The sequence below is a fragment of the Prunus persica genome, chromosome G5, assembly GCF_000346465.2.
Source record: "Prunus persica cultivar Lovell chromosome G5, Prunus_persica_NCBIv2, whole genome shotgun sequence".
Classification (NCBI taxonomy): Eukaryota; Viridiplantae; Streptophyta; class Magnoliopsida; order Rosales; family Rosaceae; genus Prunus; species Prunus persica.
This window is the reverse complement of record NC_034013.1, coordinates 8,478,067-8,492,128: the sequence shown is the minus strand read 5'-3', so window position 1 is coordinate 8,492,128 and position 14,062 is coordinate 8,478,067. Positions and strand designations below refer to the sequence as shown.

The following is a 14,062-nucleotide window of genomic DNA, read 5'->3' as shown; positions in this document are numbered from 1 at the left end:
GATCTACATAAATAGAAAAGTGAAAAAGCAAAACCATGCTTCATTCAATTTTCAGTCTGCAAAACTAATTTGCAGCATGGTATGCAGCGGATTATTTTGTTTTGTTTCAATCGTTTAATGTTATTGTTAAAACATGCTTAGATCAACTTCTTTTTATATTTTCTGTATATATATTTCTCAACAAGACATACAATGGCTCTCTAATTGGTAATAAAGCCACCGTCGAGGATACAACAGTGATTGTAACAGATTCCCCAATTAAAACTTGACACGTGGCTAACTAACTATCCAAAACTGTAAACCAAAACTGTTTTACAGTTTTAGCTCCAACTCCTAATTCCTATCACTTTCTTCTTCGTTAAATATCCTTGTTAAAAAGGTTGACCACTTGCAATACTTGGTCTATTTTTAGTACGAAAATATTAATGTAATAGTCCTGAGGATAGGTCCAGCACTTGCAACACTTTCTGTATTTTCATTATGAAAAGATTAATGGAATTATTGTGTATGGTGTATTCTCATTATTTTCGAAAGTGTTGAATATAAGTATTTCCATTAGGAATGTAATTCTACAAATATATATATATATAAAGATTAAGAATTTTTATTAAAAGAAATAAAAGAATTTATACGACATCTAAATCGTGTCATGAAAAATATTTCAATGACGTCACATCAACGTCATTAAGTTCAACGACACGTTATCCGCGTCATTGAAACGTCATTCCATGATGCAGAATAGATGTCGTGTTTTGAAAAAATTTCCACAACACGTTTTTCGCTTCATTGAAACCCCATTCGATGACGCGGAGTAGACGTCATATTTTGAAAAAGTTTCTACGACACGCTAGTCACGTCATTGAAAACCCATTCCATGACGCAGAACAGACGTCGTGTTTTGAAAAAGCTACCATGAACCCCCCCTTTTGACGACGCAAGTTACGACATCTAATCTGCGTCATTAAATGCCTTCCATGATGCAAATCAGACGTCATTGAAGAGTTTTTGTGTTGTAGTGTATAATGTTTTATTTACTTTTCCGAGGCCACTGAAAACTATGATCCAATCCTTTTTAATTAGATAAAAGGGCTTAACGTATTTTGAGAATTTTGGAAATATAGCACGTGAGACTTAGGTGTTTTTGAGATTTTCAAGGTACGTGTTGCTGTCACGTGTCTAGATTTTGGAGCATAACAATCTATAATCTATTAATCGAAACCCTCGAAGCACCAATACGAACACATAAATCAAGGGAAAACACAAGCCAAAGCCAAAGGATCCAATAACCAAAGAATGGAGGAAGGTGGTCATGCATCAAAGCTAGAGTCAGAGCTAGAGCTCTACACACTTTTCGCTATAGTAGAATAGTTTAGAGGCTAGGAACCGGTGTGGGCCACCACGGGAGCACAAATGGGTGGATGTAATTGGGAGACCAACTAGAGCCCCGACGATTTGGAACTAACTCAAACATTCCTGCACCAAAGTTCCACCTGACAATTTTGTGAGCATCTACGTAGATGGTATCCTCGATAGTCGGGTGGAAACCTATCGCAGTTTTTGCCACCTCATCTAGAGGCGTCATAGAAACGTCATCATGATAGGAAGAATCCATCTGGAAGAAGGGAACTTTGTCGACCACCAAACGCCATTTCAAAATATCATCGCCTGCATCCAACTCCCAGACACTCAAATGATTACCGAGCACAAACTCGGTCACCCGCAAATGCCCTCGACATGCACCAAGAACCCGATACATCGAAATGGAATATCCCCGCACTTCAGACGACATATCAAGAGGTGCCAGACTGAACCGACATTTGTCAACAATAATATGATTGCCATTAGTAGTACTGATATTACTGATATCTTGGAAGGGATCCAACTCCAGAATATAGGAGGATGCATGATCGGAACCTGAAAAATACAACTTCCCATTGCAAGCAACGCCAGCAGTTATGATATCAAAATAATTTCGTAGGCCGCATACCACATTAGCGGACTCCCTCCATTCACCGGTCTCAGAAAAGAAGATGTCCACATAGAACTCTTGACGTAGTCGCACAACCCTCCACCTATATTCAGCATTAATGGAAACCTCATCATCGAAGGTGGAAGATGAGTTGTAGCTGTAGTAGGGATCACAAATGAACCCTACGCTTACGCAATTATGGATTCGAGGAGGGGGAGGAAGAGCAACCCATTTCTTGGTGTATGGATTACAAATGTAATAATCACGTTGATCAAGTTCGCTTGGGCAGCACAAAACTAAGTCGTTGCACGCCCCTACCACAAATAATTTTTGTTCTGGTGCGGCTTCTGAAATAACAGGTAGCTGCAAACTCATCAGACCATCCTCGTTTTCCACCGGAAAGAATGTTCCATTGTCTACAACTACTGTACCTAAAATGGGCGTTTTCAAATCACGTTGGCGACGTACATATTGCCCAACAAAATGAGAACTAGAGATGAGTTCACACCAACGCTTGGACACGCACTTGCATTGAAAAACCAACTTAATACAAGAAAGTCGACAAATTATTTCAACCAATAAAACCTCTGGGAGATCATCAACACTATCATTCATCATCATTTTATTTTTGAGTCAAACTCAGCACCATTAACAACAAATTCGATGTCAAGATGATTAAATAACTGACTCTGAGCCCCACATATCATCAAACAAACACTAACTAGAAAATAGGGAACGTACCCTACTTTTGTGGTCATATAGATCCCGAAATTTTTTTATTTTCATCCATTTTATTGTATTTTATTTTTACTGTAGAAATTTTCACTCACTCTTCAATCTATGATTTTGGTTGGCAGCCACAGATCAATAATTAACCAAAATTAGCCTTGGTTCTCCAAGTTCGAATGTAATTCATCCATCCATTTAGAGGTGTCAAATGGTCGGACCAGCCGCGCAAGGCACGAGCTCATCCTGTTTAAATAGAAAATCGAGTTGTAGCCACTGCATCTGAATGGTGGCCATTGCTGATGTAATAGCCACACACTTGCTGTTAATCTGTAGCACCAAACACATGGCACAGTATATTTGTGGCTGAAAATCAACTAGCCACGGATGCTGAGTCAAAACAGCACTTATTTTGGGATATTGGTGTAAACTATATAGGCTGCATATATTAAAAAACTAACCTTGATTGTGAGCCATTGGTGCTGCCATGATAGTTGAACAGAGAGTAACCAAGTTCTACTCAAAATGATCCTTTAAGCTATTATTCTAGATGTGGTTTTGAGTGCCCTTTTGCTGGTCTGATTGTCTGAGCAGGGACTTGATATTTATATGCATTAGCTCAAGATTCCTAGCCCGTCTAGGAATACAAGAGCTATCCAAATTGCAGTGGCTTAAGGTGCTCTAATCGATTACACATAAGGAATCTGTTGAAACAAGGATTTCTGTAATACACAACTTCCCTTAAAACCAAAACACCAAATCAAGTTCTTAATGAATACGAAGACCTAGATCTCCTATGACAATTAGAAGACCACATTAAAGTGATTTAAGACATAAAACATCTAACATTCTCCCACTTGGTCAAATAATTATCAAAGCCTTCGTTTGACTTCTGTGTAGTCATTGAACTCAAAAAGAATTGAATTGTTCCTTAACAAGTCCCTGTCAACAATTAAAAAAACTGCATAGAACTATCAAGATGGATTGAGTTTAGTCACCCAAGATATTTATAATTACACATACATATTTTATTATCACATAGACTCCAGCAAATTAAAACCAAAAGAAGAACATGACTTACTCCAAATGTGTTTTAATGTCATTATCATCTCAGTCCTCTTTATGAGATTTTGTAATCTCTTCTTGCAAAAACAGTCTTGACACTTTCATGAATAGATATCATATGCATTCTTTATAGCTAGCTTATTCCACAAAATAGGTATCATCATATCCATTTGTCAAAATTTAAAATAAGCAATCAATTAAAATAACTAAACTTTATTAATAACCATATGCAACCTTCTTGTGAATATCCAATCGAAACAAAAAAAAAATGCTCCCACTGATCCTAGGCATCAAACTGTCTAGTAAATTCATGGTCGTTGGTTTGGAAAAGTGCAATGAGTTTCTGTCCAATACTTCTTCAGATTATTGCAGACAACTATCAAAACCAAAACAAATGTCTACTTGGAGAGTCTTTCTTTCAACATTTCTCTAGAAAAAACAGGTATTCCTTTTAAAAATATGCAAAAACACTCAATGCTTTCTCTTTGCAGTCCTTAAGAGCTTGTCATGTGCATATAATTCATATTGCCAACCATGGAAACTTCAAGATTTGTCCTAATCGTATATATAACCTTGTGCAATGCTTTCACTCATCACTAAACTGTATCCAGGAAACTACTATCATTCTACAACCGAATAGATACTGAGTCTAATATACTGTTATAAAAACATTGTGTCTTGTAGAATGCAAAGTAATCTTGCATCATGCCATGAACTCAAACTGTAATATCGAAATATAATACATGATCCTTCTTGAACATTTCAGATTTGTTGTGCCACCACCAAACCAAACATATAATCCAGACATCAACTTCTGAGAATCTTAGGAATATTCTTCTGTAAATAGGATTTATACCCACTCACCTGTGTACAATTTCCTTTGTGATTTCCTTCTTGCTGTCCAATAAGCTGCCTGTACCCAGTGAGCTTCCTTGTTATCCAGGCCTTAAAACTTGTTTTTGTATTTTCAATCTGTCTAGTGCATGTTCTTCACGGGATTAATATCAACTAGTATCTCACATACAAAACAAACTTCCAATTCTAAAGATTATTGAGTACCTTTATGCAATACAAACCTCCAATTAAAACCAGTAGTCCTCTATCTGTCTTTTCATTGCACAATCCTGAAGTAAATCTTCTAATATCATGTAAACTTGAATTGCATATTGTCAAAAGATGCTACATAAGACTCTTCATTGTTAACCAAGTTGGGCATGTCTTAGTAGTTTTGACAGATTTCATAAGTTGACAATGACTCGGAAATTGTAGATTGGTGATGTCGACAGTTTGTTGAAGTCACTATCAGAATGTACAATTTCCAATATTTTAAACTTGAAACAAGTAATACGTGTTGGCATGAGTCAACGTTCCTATTAGGAATAGAATTTGTTCATATTCTGAATAGAATTTATATTTTATTGTAATTATCTAATTTGAGTAGAATTAGGAGATTTTGTACATATTTTTTATTTGTACCCACTCTGTATGTAGTATATATATTCCTCCTTGAGAGAAGAATAAACATATAAGTTTAAATCCTAATTATTTTTTAGTTGGTATCAAAGCGGGTTCTGATCCGTCTCTACAACATCAAAACCCTAACCTAAAAATACCTATTTCAGCTGCACCTAGCCTATACACCTAAGCATGTGCCGTCTTATATCTCTTACTATCGTCGTCGCCATCTAATCTTTTGCTGCCGCTGCCATCTATCACCATGTTAGATATCACTGAATCTTCTTCTTCTACTCGTATTGTTACGGTTCATACTGAATCGTCCAACAACCAACCTATGGGATTCAAATTGAATGGATCCAATTATGAGGTATGGGCTTCAATGATCGAACTCCATGCTACTACACAAGGCAGCTTGGGTTACCTAACTGGCGACACTAATGCTCCTGATTCCAAAGACCCGAAATTTAGGAAGTGAAAAATTGCTGATGCTGTTGTGAAAAGTTGGATGCTGAGAACTATGGAACCCAGTTTGTTGAATATGTTTCATACTCTACCTACTGCTAAGGAAATTTGGGATGCTGTTAATCAGATGTTTTATGATGGCTCTGACATATCCTAGCTCTATGAACTGTGATGCTAGGCTACCCATCTCAAGCAAGAGGGTCGTCCTGTCTCTACCTATTTTGCCGAACTTAAGGCAATCTGGCTTGAATTGGACAAGAGACGTCCTTTTCAGATGAAGTGTGCTGATGATATAAAGACTTTTCAGGATGCTGTTTTGGCAGATCGTGTGTATGATTTTTTGGCTGGCCTTGATGATACTTATGACAAGGTCCGCAATGATATTCTATGGAGTGATAAAGTTCCAAGTATTGAAAATGTATTTTTTATGGTTCATCGAGAGGCTCAACTCCAGATTACTATGCTTGGATCCGGCACCAAGATTGGGGAATATACTGTTGCGTTTGCTTCCAAAAACACTGCTTTGGTTTCTCGGCCTCCAGGGTTTGGCTCTTCTGCTGTTCCTCCTCGTCGCTTGACTTCTGCAGAAAAAAAAAAACAAACTGAAGTGTGATCACTATGGTGAAAAGAGACATACAATCGACACCTATTGGGCATTGCATGGAGTACCATATTGGGAGAAGGAGCAGAGGCGTTTAAAAAGGGAACAACTGGACAGCAAAGCTCATGTGGCTATTGCCCCCACTTCTATGGCTGACATCATCACTAGGCATGGCCCTCTTACTGCCACTCCTCCTCCAACGTTGACCGCAATCTCAAGCACTCCAACACCTCAGCCTCCAGGTAACTTTGGCAAGGCTTTCCATGCCCATGATACCCGCGATACAGGTTGGATTATTGATTCAGGAGCTACTGACCATATAATGTATAATTCTGCTTTATTCTCTACTACTCTTCCGCCTCATCGTGGTCATGTTCTGACTGCTAATAATGCTGCTGCTCCTGTCACAGGGGCTGGTTCTATACTCTTGACACCTGCTTTACCATTGGACAAAGTGTTCATGGTTCCATCTTTGTCTAGTAATTTATTATCTGTGCCGCAAGTTACTGAGCAGTTAAACTGCGTTGTACTTATGTATCCGTATTTTGTCTTACTACAGGATATCTAGACTTGGGAGATCTTTGGTCGGGGTACTAAAAATGGGGGGCTTTATTATGTGGATGATATGGCAACTAGTCGGGTTCTTCATGCTGGTAGTGCCGAAACTTCTCAGCATCTCCGGAATTGGTTGCTACATTGCCGATTTGGTCATGCCTCATTTGGATATTTATGACATTTGTTTCCCGCATTATTTAGTGGTGTCAACGAGTCTGCTTTTCAATGTCAGACTTGTATTTTAGCTAAGAGTCATCGAGTATCCTACCCTCCAAGTTGTAATAAACAGCTTATGCCATTTGATCTAGTTCATTCTGATGTTCGAGGACCTTCCCTTATTTCTACAGCCTTGGGAGTTCGCTGGTTTGTGTTATTTGTGGATGATTACACTCGTATGATGTGGTTATATGGGATGAAAAATAAAAGTGATGTGGTTGAAATTTTTCAGCGTTTTTATTAGATGATTTAGACTTAATTTATACTTCCTATCAAGGTTTTTCGAGCTGATAACAGTGGAGAATTTGTTAATTCGGCGTTATCCCATTTTTTTCACACTAAGGGTATACTCCATGAGACTACTTGCCATCAAACACCACAATAGAATGGGGTTGCTGAACGTAAAAATGGGCAGATCCTTGCTGCTGCCCTTGCTCTGCTGCTTGGTGCATTAGTTCCAAAGGGGTTCTGGATGGATGATGTTACTTATGCAGTCTATCTCTTGAATCGTCTACCTTCTTGAGTTTTGGATTTCCAAACTCCTATGCAGGTACTAACCCATCATCTTTTTGCCTCTTCTATGTTGACTTTGTCTCCAAAGGTGTTTGGTTGTGTCGTCTATGTTCACCACCATCAGAATCAGAGGAGTAAGCTGGACCCATGTGCTCTCCGCTGTGTCTTTCTGGGTTTCTCTCCTCATCAGAAAGGCTACCGATGCTATCATCCTGCAACTCAACGTCTCTATGTCTTTATAGATGTTACCTTTATTAAGGATGAAATGTTCTTCTCTGACACACCCAAGCATGTCCTTCAGGGGGAGACTAGTAGTAAAGGACATAGCTGGCTAGATTTACAAGGTGGAGTAGTATTGGATAGTTTGATACAAAGGGAAGAACCGACCAAACCTACTGAACCGGCTGAACTTGATACACCGGCAGAACCTGCTACACCCGTTGAACCTGCTATTTTAACTAATGTCACTGCTGTCACTGAACCGATTACCCCCTATGAAGCTTCTCTAATAGTACCCGATCAAGCTCCCCTGGATAATCCTAAGGTAAGTGCTTCTATTCATACTGCTGATAATTCTTATGTTTTACAGCCTAGACGGAACCGTGGGGTTCCACCTGATCGTTACTCACCAGAAGGCAAAGCAAGATATGCTACTGCCCATTATGTGATGGATCACATGTTATCTCCTGAGTGCAAAGCTATTGTGGCCAGAATGGATAGTATTAAAATTTCAACCCGTGTTGAGGAGGCATTTAATGATCCAAAGTGGGTTGAAGCCATGAATATTGAAATGGAGCGCTGCAGAAAAATAATACACGTGACATTCTTGATCTACCAAAGTGAATGAAGCCTGTATGATGCAGATGGGTGTTTATAGTTAAATATAATGCAGATGGATACTGTCAAAGTTTTGTTGTCAATTTGATGTAAAAAATGCATTCTTACATGGTGAACTAGAAGAAGAAGTGTACATGAGTCTTCCACTAGGGCATAGCATTACCGGTGACACGGGGACCGTGTGCAAATTAAAAAAGGCGTTGTACGGGTTAAAGTAGTCTCCTCGGGCATGGTTTGGCAGAATTATTGCAGCTATGAAGAAGTTTCGTTATCAACAAGCCAATACTGATCATACTCTATTCATTAAACATAGGGCTGGTAAGGTGACTTTGTTGATTATTTATGTTGATGATATGATTGTGACTGGTGATGATATTGCAAAAATCGAGGAACTACAGAAGTGTTTAGCATCTGAATTTGAGATAAAAGATTTGGGCAGTCTGAAATATTTTCTAGGAGTGGAAGTCACTCGATCTAAACATGACTTATTTCTTTCACAAAGGAAGTATGTCATGGACCTGTTAGCAGATACTGGAATGCTTGACTGTAAACCAGCTGATACACCTATTGTTGAGAATCACAAACTTGGTGTTTATGTGGATCAGGTCCTAACTAACAAAGAAAGATACCAAAAGTTGGTTAGTAGATTTATTTATTTATCATTGACACGCCCTGATATTGCCTATGCGGTAAGCGTTGCTAGCCAATTTATGCATTCCCCTAGTGATGATCATATGGCTGTTGTGATGCATATTTAGAGTTACTTAAAGTCTGCTCCTGGGAGAGGTTTATTATTTTTTTAAAAATGGCCACTTGGATCTAGAAGGTTACACTAACGCAGATTATGCAAGGAATATTACAGATAGACATTTTACATCTGGTTACTTCACATTTGTTGGTGGTAACCTAGTTACGTGGCGTAGCAAGAAGCAAAATGTTGTGTCTCGGTCCTTTGCAGAGTCTGAGTACAGAGAGATTGCCCAAGGGGTTTGTGAAATACTGTGATTGAGGTGGTTACTTGCTGAAATTGGGTTTAGACCGGATGCTGCTACAAAGCTCTATTGTGATAATCAGTATGCATTTGAAATTGCTAACAATCCAATGCAACATGATCAAACTAAGCATGTAGAAGTTGATTGTCATTTCATTAAGGAGAAGCTGGAGCATAAGTTAATTTCTATACCTTTTGTGCCTTCTTCAGAGCAGATATGCTGACCCATGCCGTGTCAAAGCGCCGATTTGAAGACTAACTTGACAAGTTGGGCATTACCGATATCTATGCACCAACTTGAGGGGGAGTGTTGGCATGAGTCAACGTTCCTATTAAGAATAAAAATTTTTCCTATTAGGAATAGAATTTATATTTTATTGTAATTATCTAATTTGAGTAGAATTAGGAGATTTTGTACACATTTTCTATTTGTACCCACTCTGTATACCCATTCTTTATGTAGTATATATATTCCTTCTTGATAAAAGAATAAACATATCAGTTTAAACCCTAATTATTTTTTAGTATACGCAGTACAATTTTTCTTCGTCAATCCCTTACCTCCCACCGAGTCTCATATTCATGTATAAATATGACCAAAATTTCTATAGCATCTTGAACTTAACTTTAATTTTTAACTACTTTTCTTAAAACTCTCTTCTCCCCTTTCTTGAATGGAAACACCTTAAATAACATAAATTTCCTTATTTCTTTATTCAAGAAAGTAGAGTTTTAACTTTCATTCGGTGTAGGTGTAGGTCAAAGATGACTACCAAAATTATGAAAAGGTCCAGTGTGCCATCACTATCTTGGTTGCTGTGTGAAACTTTTGTCCACCAATTTTCTTGTTCCACCTTCCGAATTTCCTTGGTTCTGTAAAGTCACTGATGAATTTTACACCTCCTGAGTTAATACCAATAATTCTGAGACTTGTTCCTCTCCATTATTACTTATTGCATTCTCGTACTTCTTTTGTGTGATCCTCTTATTTTACTTAAAACATTCTTAGTCTACTGCAATTTGTCCATAGTAGTGCTTCTTTTCTTGTTGATTCTGTAGGAGAGAGAAATACCAATATGTGTAGTTGGCTTGAACAGTTTCTTCTGAGTTCTGAAACACCAGTCTTGTTAAAACATCTTCGATCATTTGGTAAAACAAAACTTCTCATTTATGTCTGTGTTAAGTATTCCTTTACTGTTTTTTCTGCAGTAAACTCAGAACTTTTCCATATAGTCCCTTAAATACTTCTCTTTTGTGTGCCCGTAACTTTTCCCAATATGAACTACCTGTTGGCAGAACAATATAAAATATTATTATAATAATTATCAACAAAATTGTAACCATCAAATATAGAACAAATTCACATGAAATTAATGTAAATCAACAAACACAAATGTGTAGAAATACTGACAACTTTAGCGATTGAGGCTTGCAAGAATTGCAATTAATGTCCTAAAGACAGATTTTGCCCCTACCCTTGTGCTCGTAGTTCTATAGGCGTTTATCTCTCAAGATTCAACAATCGATAATCCTAAATTGAAGCACTTCAATTTAAGAATCTGGCAAACCAATTGTATATTTGTACTCTCCAGACACTTAGGAAGGAAACTTGAAGATTGATACTCTAACATAGCATGAGTGGAGAAAAACTCCTTATCAACATTCCTCTGGAATGTCATATAGCTTAGGTTTATATAGAACCCAAGTGACTTTTTGGAATAGCAATGGTGGTTGTTCACTAATTGACGCCACCCATGCAAAAGGGAAGATGCAACTTCTCTAATTGAATTGCATCAGGTTTGTATGCTATGTGATTTTTCATATTTAAACATAATAACTGTTTTCATTCACACATTAAAATTAAATATTATAATATATAATTTCCAACACTACCAGTATGAAATTGTTTAGTCAATGAAAACTTTTCCCTTTCAATCATTCTGGATGCTTCATAAAAGTCTTTATATTCTTGCTTTTACGAGTGCCAAATTGTCAAAAGTTTTCTTTACTAGTGACCACTTTCACTGTTTGTGATAATGCTACTATTTAGAAACTTGCAGTTGAATTGATATGCCAAAATCAAAACTTTGTTTGCCAAATTTTATTGCTGAATATCGAAACAGACTTATCAAACTCCAAGTTGAAGTTTGATTTTACAATCCTACTGAATGATTCTAACTTCCTTGCTATGGAAAAAATGCAAACTACATAAACTAGCTCAAAAGGAAAACAAAACCAACTGAAATACTACCTGCTTAATGTATTTGATCTATGATCATTTTTCTCTTTGCTTGGAGGCATCTGGTTTACCCTTGTTCTTTTCCAGCCATTTCTTATATCTTCTGCATTCTCTCTTCATGTGCCCAAATTTCTTGCAAAAGAAACACTTCAATCCAACAAGTTTTCCTTCCTTTTCTTCCTCATGTTTTCTTGCTTTCCCTGCTGTTGTATAGGTATTCCCATATGATTTTGGCTTTCCTTTTATATCATGTTATGCATTGATATGGTTTTGTTCCCTCTCTTTCTTGTTGTCTTGTTGCTATTGCACACAAATACCTATTAGATCATTCATAATCCACATCTCCTTTTGAGCAATGTAAGTGCTATTGAGAAGTTTGAAACTACTAGGCAGAGAGTTGATTGCAAAATCACCATCATAGCTTCATCTACATTCACATCCAGGGATCTTAACTTGTTTCCAATGCCGAGCATTTTTGTTATGTGAACCCTGACACAACCTTCCCCATCATATTTCAAATCTGTCAATTGACCCGTCAAGTTTCCTATCTCAACTTTCTTAGATTCTTGAAACTTTTCTCCAATTCCCTTAAGGAAAGCCTTAGCATTGTCAGATGAAGGAATGACACCTTTCACAGAGGGTGAGATCGATGTTGTCATAATGAGAATGGCCATTCTGTTTGTCTTGTTCCGTTCGGCATATTTGGCCTTGACTTCAATTGAGGCATTAGCAGCTGGTTGTTGTGGCGTGGATCTTCTTTCAGTACCATCACAAAGACTAGCAGTCCTAGAGCAATTTCCAAATCCTCTCTCCATTTGGTGTAGTTGGAGCCAGTGAGTGTTTCGATTGAATCATGGTTAACTGTAAATATGTAAAATATAAAATATGATGTCTATCCCCATTTTCTGTACATTATCAATTCACACCTGTGGGTTGAGAATTGAACATGTTTTAGTAATCACCAAAACACATGACACATGAATTTCTTTTATGTATTGATTTCTCACATCTGTTGAGTGTGGACAGAAAGAAATCCCCATGAATTCATATACCTCATGTTTTGCATCAAACCACAGTAGATTTCCGTAAACAAGACTACCAACTTCTGTGGACAGAAGGTTTTTTCTCATTTACATCGATCTTCTGTGCAATCTTGATCAGTTTCCTTTGAATACAAGATTCCTTGATCTTTAGCCTTCAAGCATGGATAACAAAAATCATATATTTGAAAACATGCTTAACAGATCTACATAAATAGAAAAGTGAAAAAGCAAAACCATGCTTCATTCAATTTTCAGTCTTCAAAACTAATTTGCAGCATGGTATTGAGCGGATTATTTTGTTTTGTTTCAATCGTTTTATGTTATTGTTAAAACATGCTTAGATCAACTTCTTTGTAGGTTTTAAAATAGGCAACCTAAGCTCTGATACCACCAGGGACGTACCCACTAGCATGCTAGCCCAGGTAACTTTTTTTTTATTTTTTTAAAAGTTAAATTAATACTCTAGCCTAGGTCAGATTACACACAAATAAAAAAAGAAAAAAAAATATTGGTTCTTTGCCGTCAATCAGTGGCTGCAAATGGCAACCAATTTTATCATAATTACTTTCAATTTCAAACATACTTTCATCAAAATAAGTATTATTAACTATTCCCATTAGGACTAGGCTATTCAAATAAAATATTATTAATTAATCCCACTAGAATTAGGCTAACCAACAAAAGAACTAAACCCCACACCCCACCTGAAAAAATTAGACTCCCACAAGGCATAGACATTCCGTCTCTCCTTTACCCCAAAAATAAAAAAATATAAAAAAATAAAAAAATCAATAATTAGTGATTTTAATAGGTTTTTGTTATCAATGAAATTTACTCGTACCGTTGAGTTTTCAATAGGTTTGTATGTAAACTAAATTTAGCCCACGCCATTCTGAAATCCTGGATCCGTCCCTGGATACCACAACAAACTATATCGGCTGCATATATTAACACACTAACATTGATCGTAACCAAGTTCTTCTACTCATAATGATCCTTTAAGCTATTATTCTAGATGGGGTTTTGAATGTCTTTTTGCTGGTCTGATCGTCTGAGCAGGGACTTGATATTTATATGCACTGGCTCAATATTCCTAGCCCATCAAGGAATACAAGAGCTATCCAAATTGCAGTGATATAAGGTGCTCTAATCGATTACACATAAAGAATCTGTTGGAACAAGGATTTCTGTAAAACACAACTTCCCTTAGAACCAAAACACCAAATCAAGTTCTTAATGAATACAAAGACCTAGATCTCCTTTGATGATTAGAAGACCACATTAAAGTGTTTTAAGACATAAAATCTAACAATCCATGTACAGAATTCTATTGCTATGCTTCATCGGGACTGCAGCAGATAATTGGATAGTCCCTTCAGAGCCTAAC

The 14,062-nt window shown here is 37.1% G+C and overlaps 1 protein-coding gene across 1 annotated transcript; it reads right to left on the bottom strand.

Annotated features, from left to right (window-relative positions):
- On the bottom strand, positions 1,370-2,590 carry LOC18777641 (F-box protein At5g49610). The gene has a single exon (XM_020564733.1). It carries the CDS (start codon positions 2,588-2,590, stop codon positions 1,370-1,372), a length of 1,221 nt encoding a protein of 406 aa, XP_020420322.1.

Coding starts and splice junctions, on each gene's coding strand:
- LOC18777641 (XM_020564733.1), bottom strand. CDS start 2,590: ATGATGATGAATGATAGTGTTGATGATCTCCCAGAGGTTTTATTGGTT.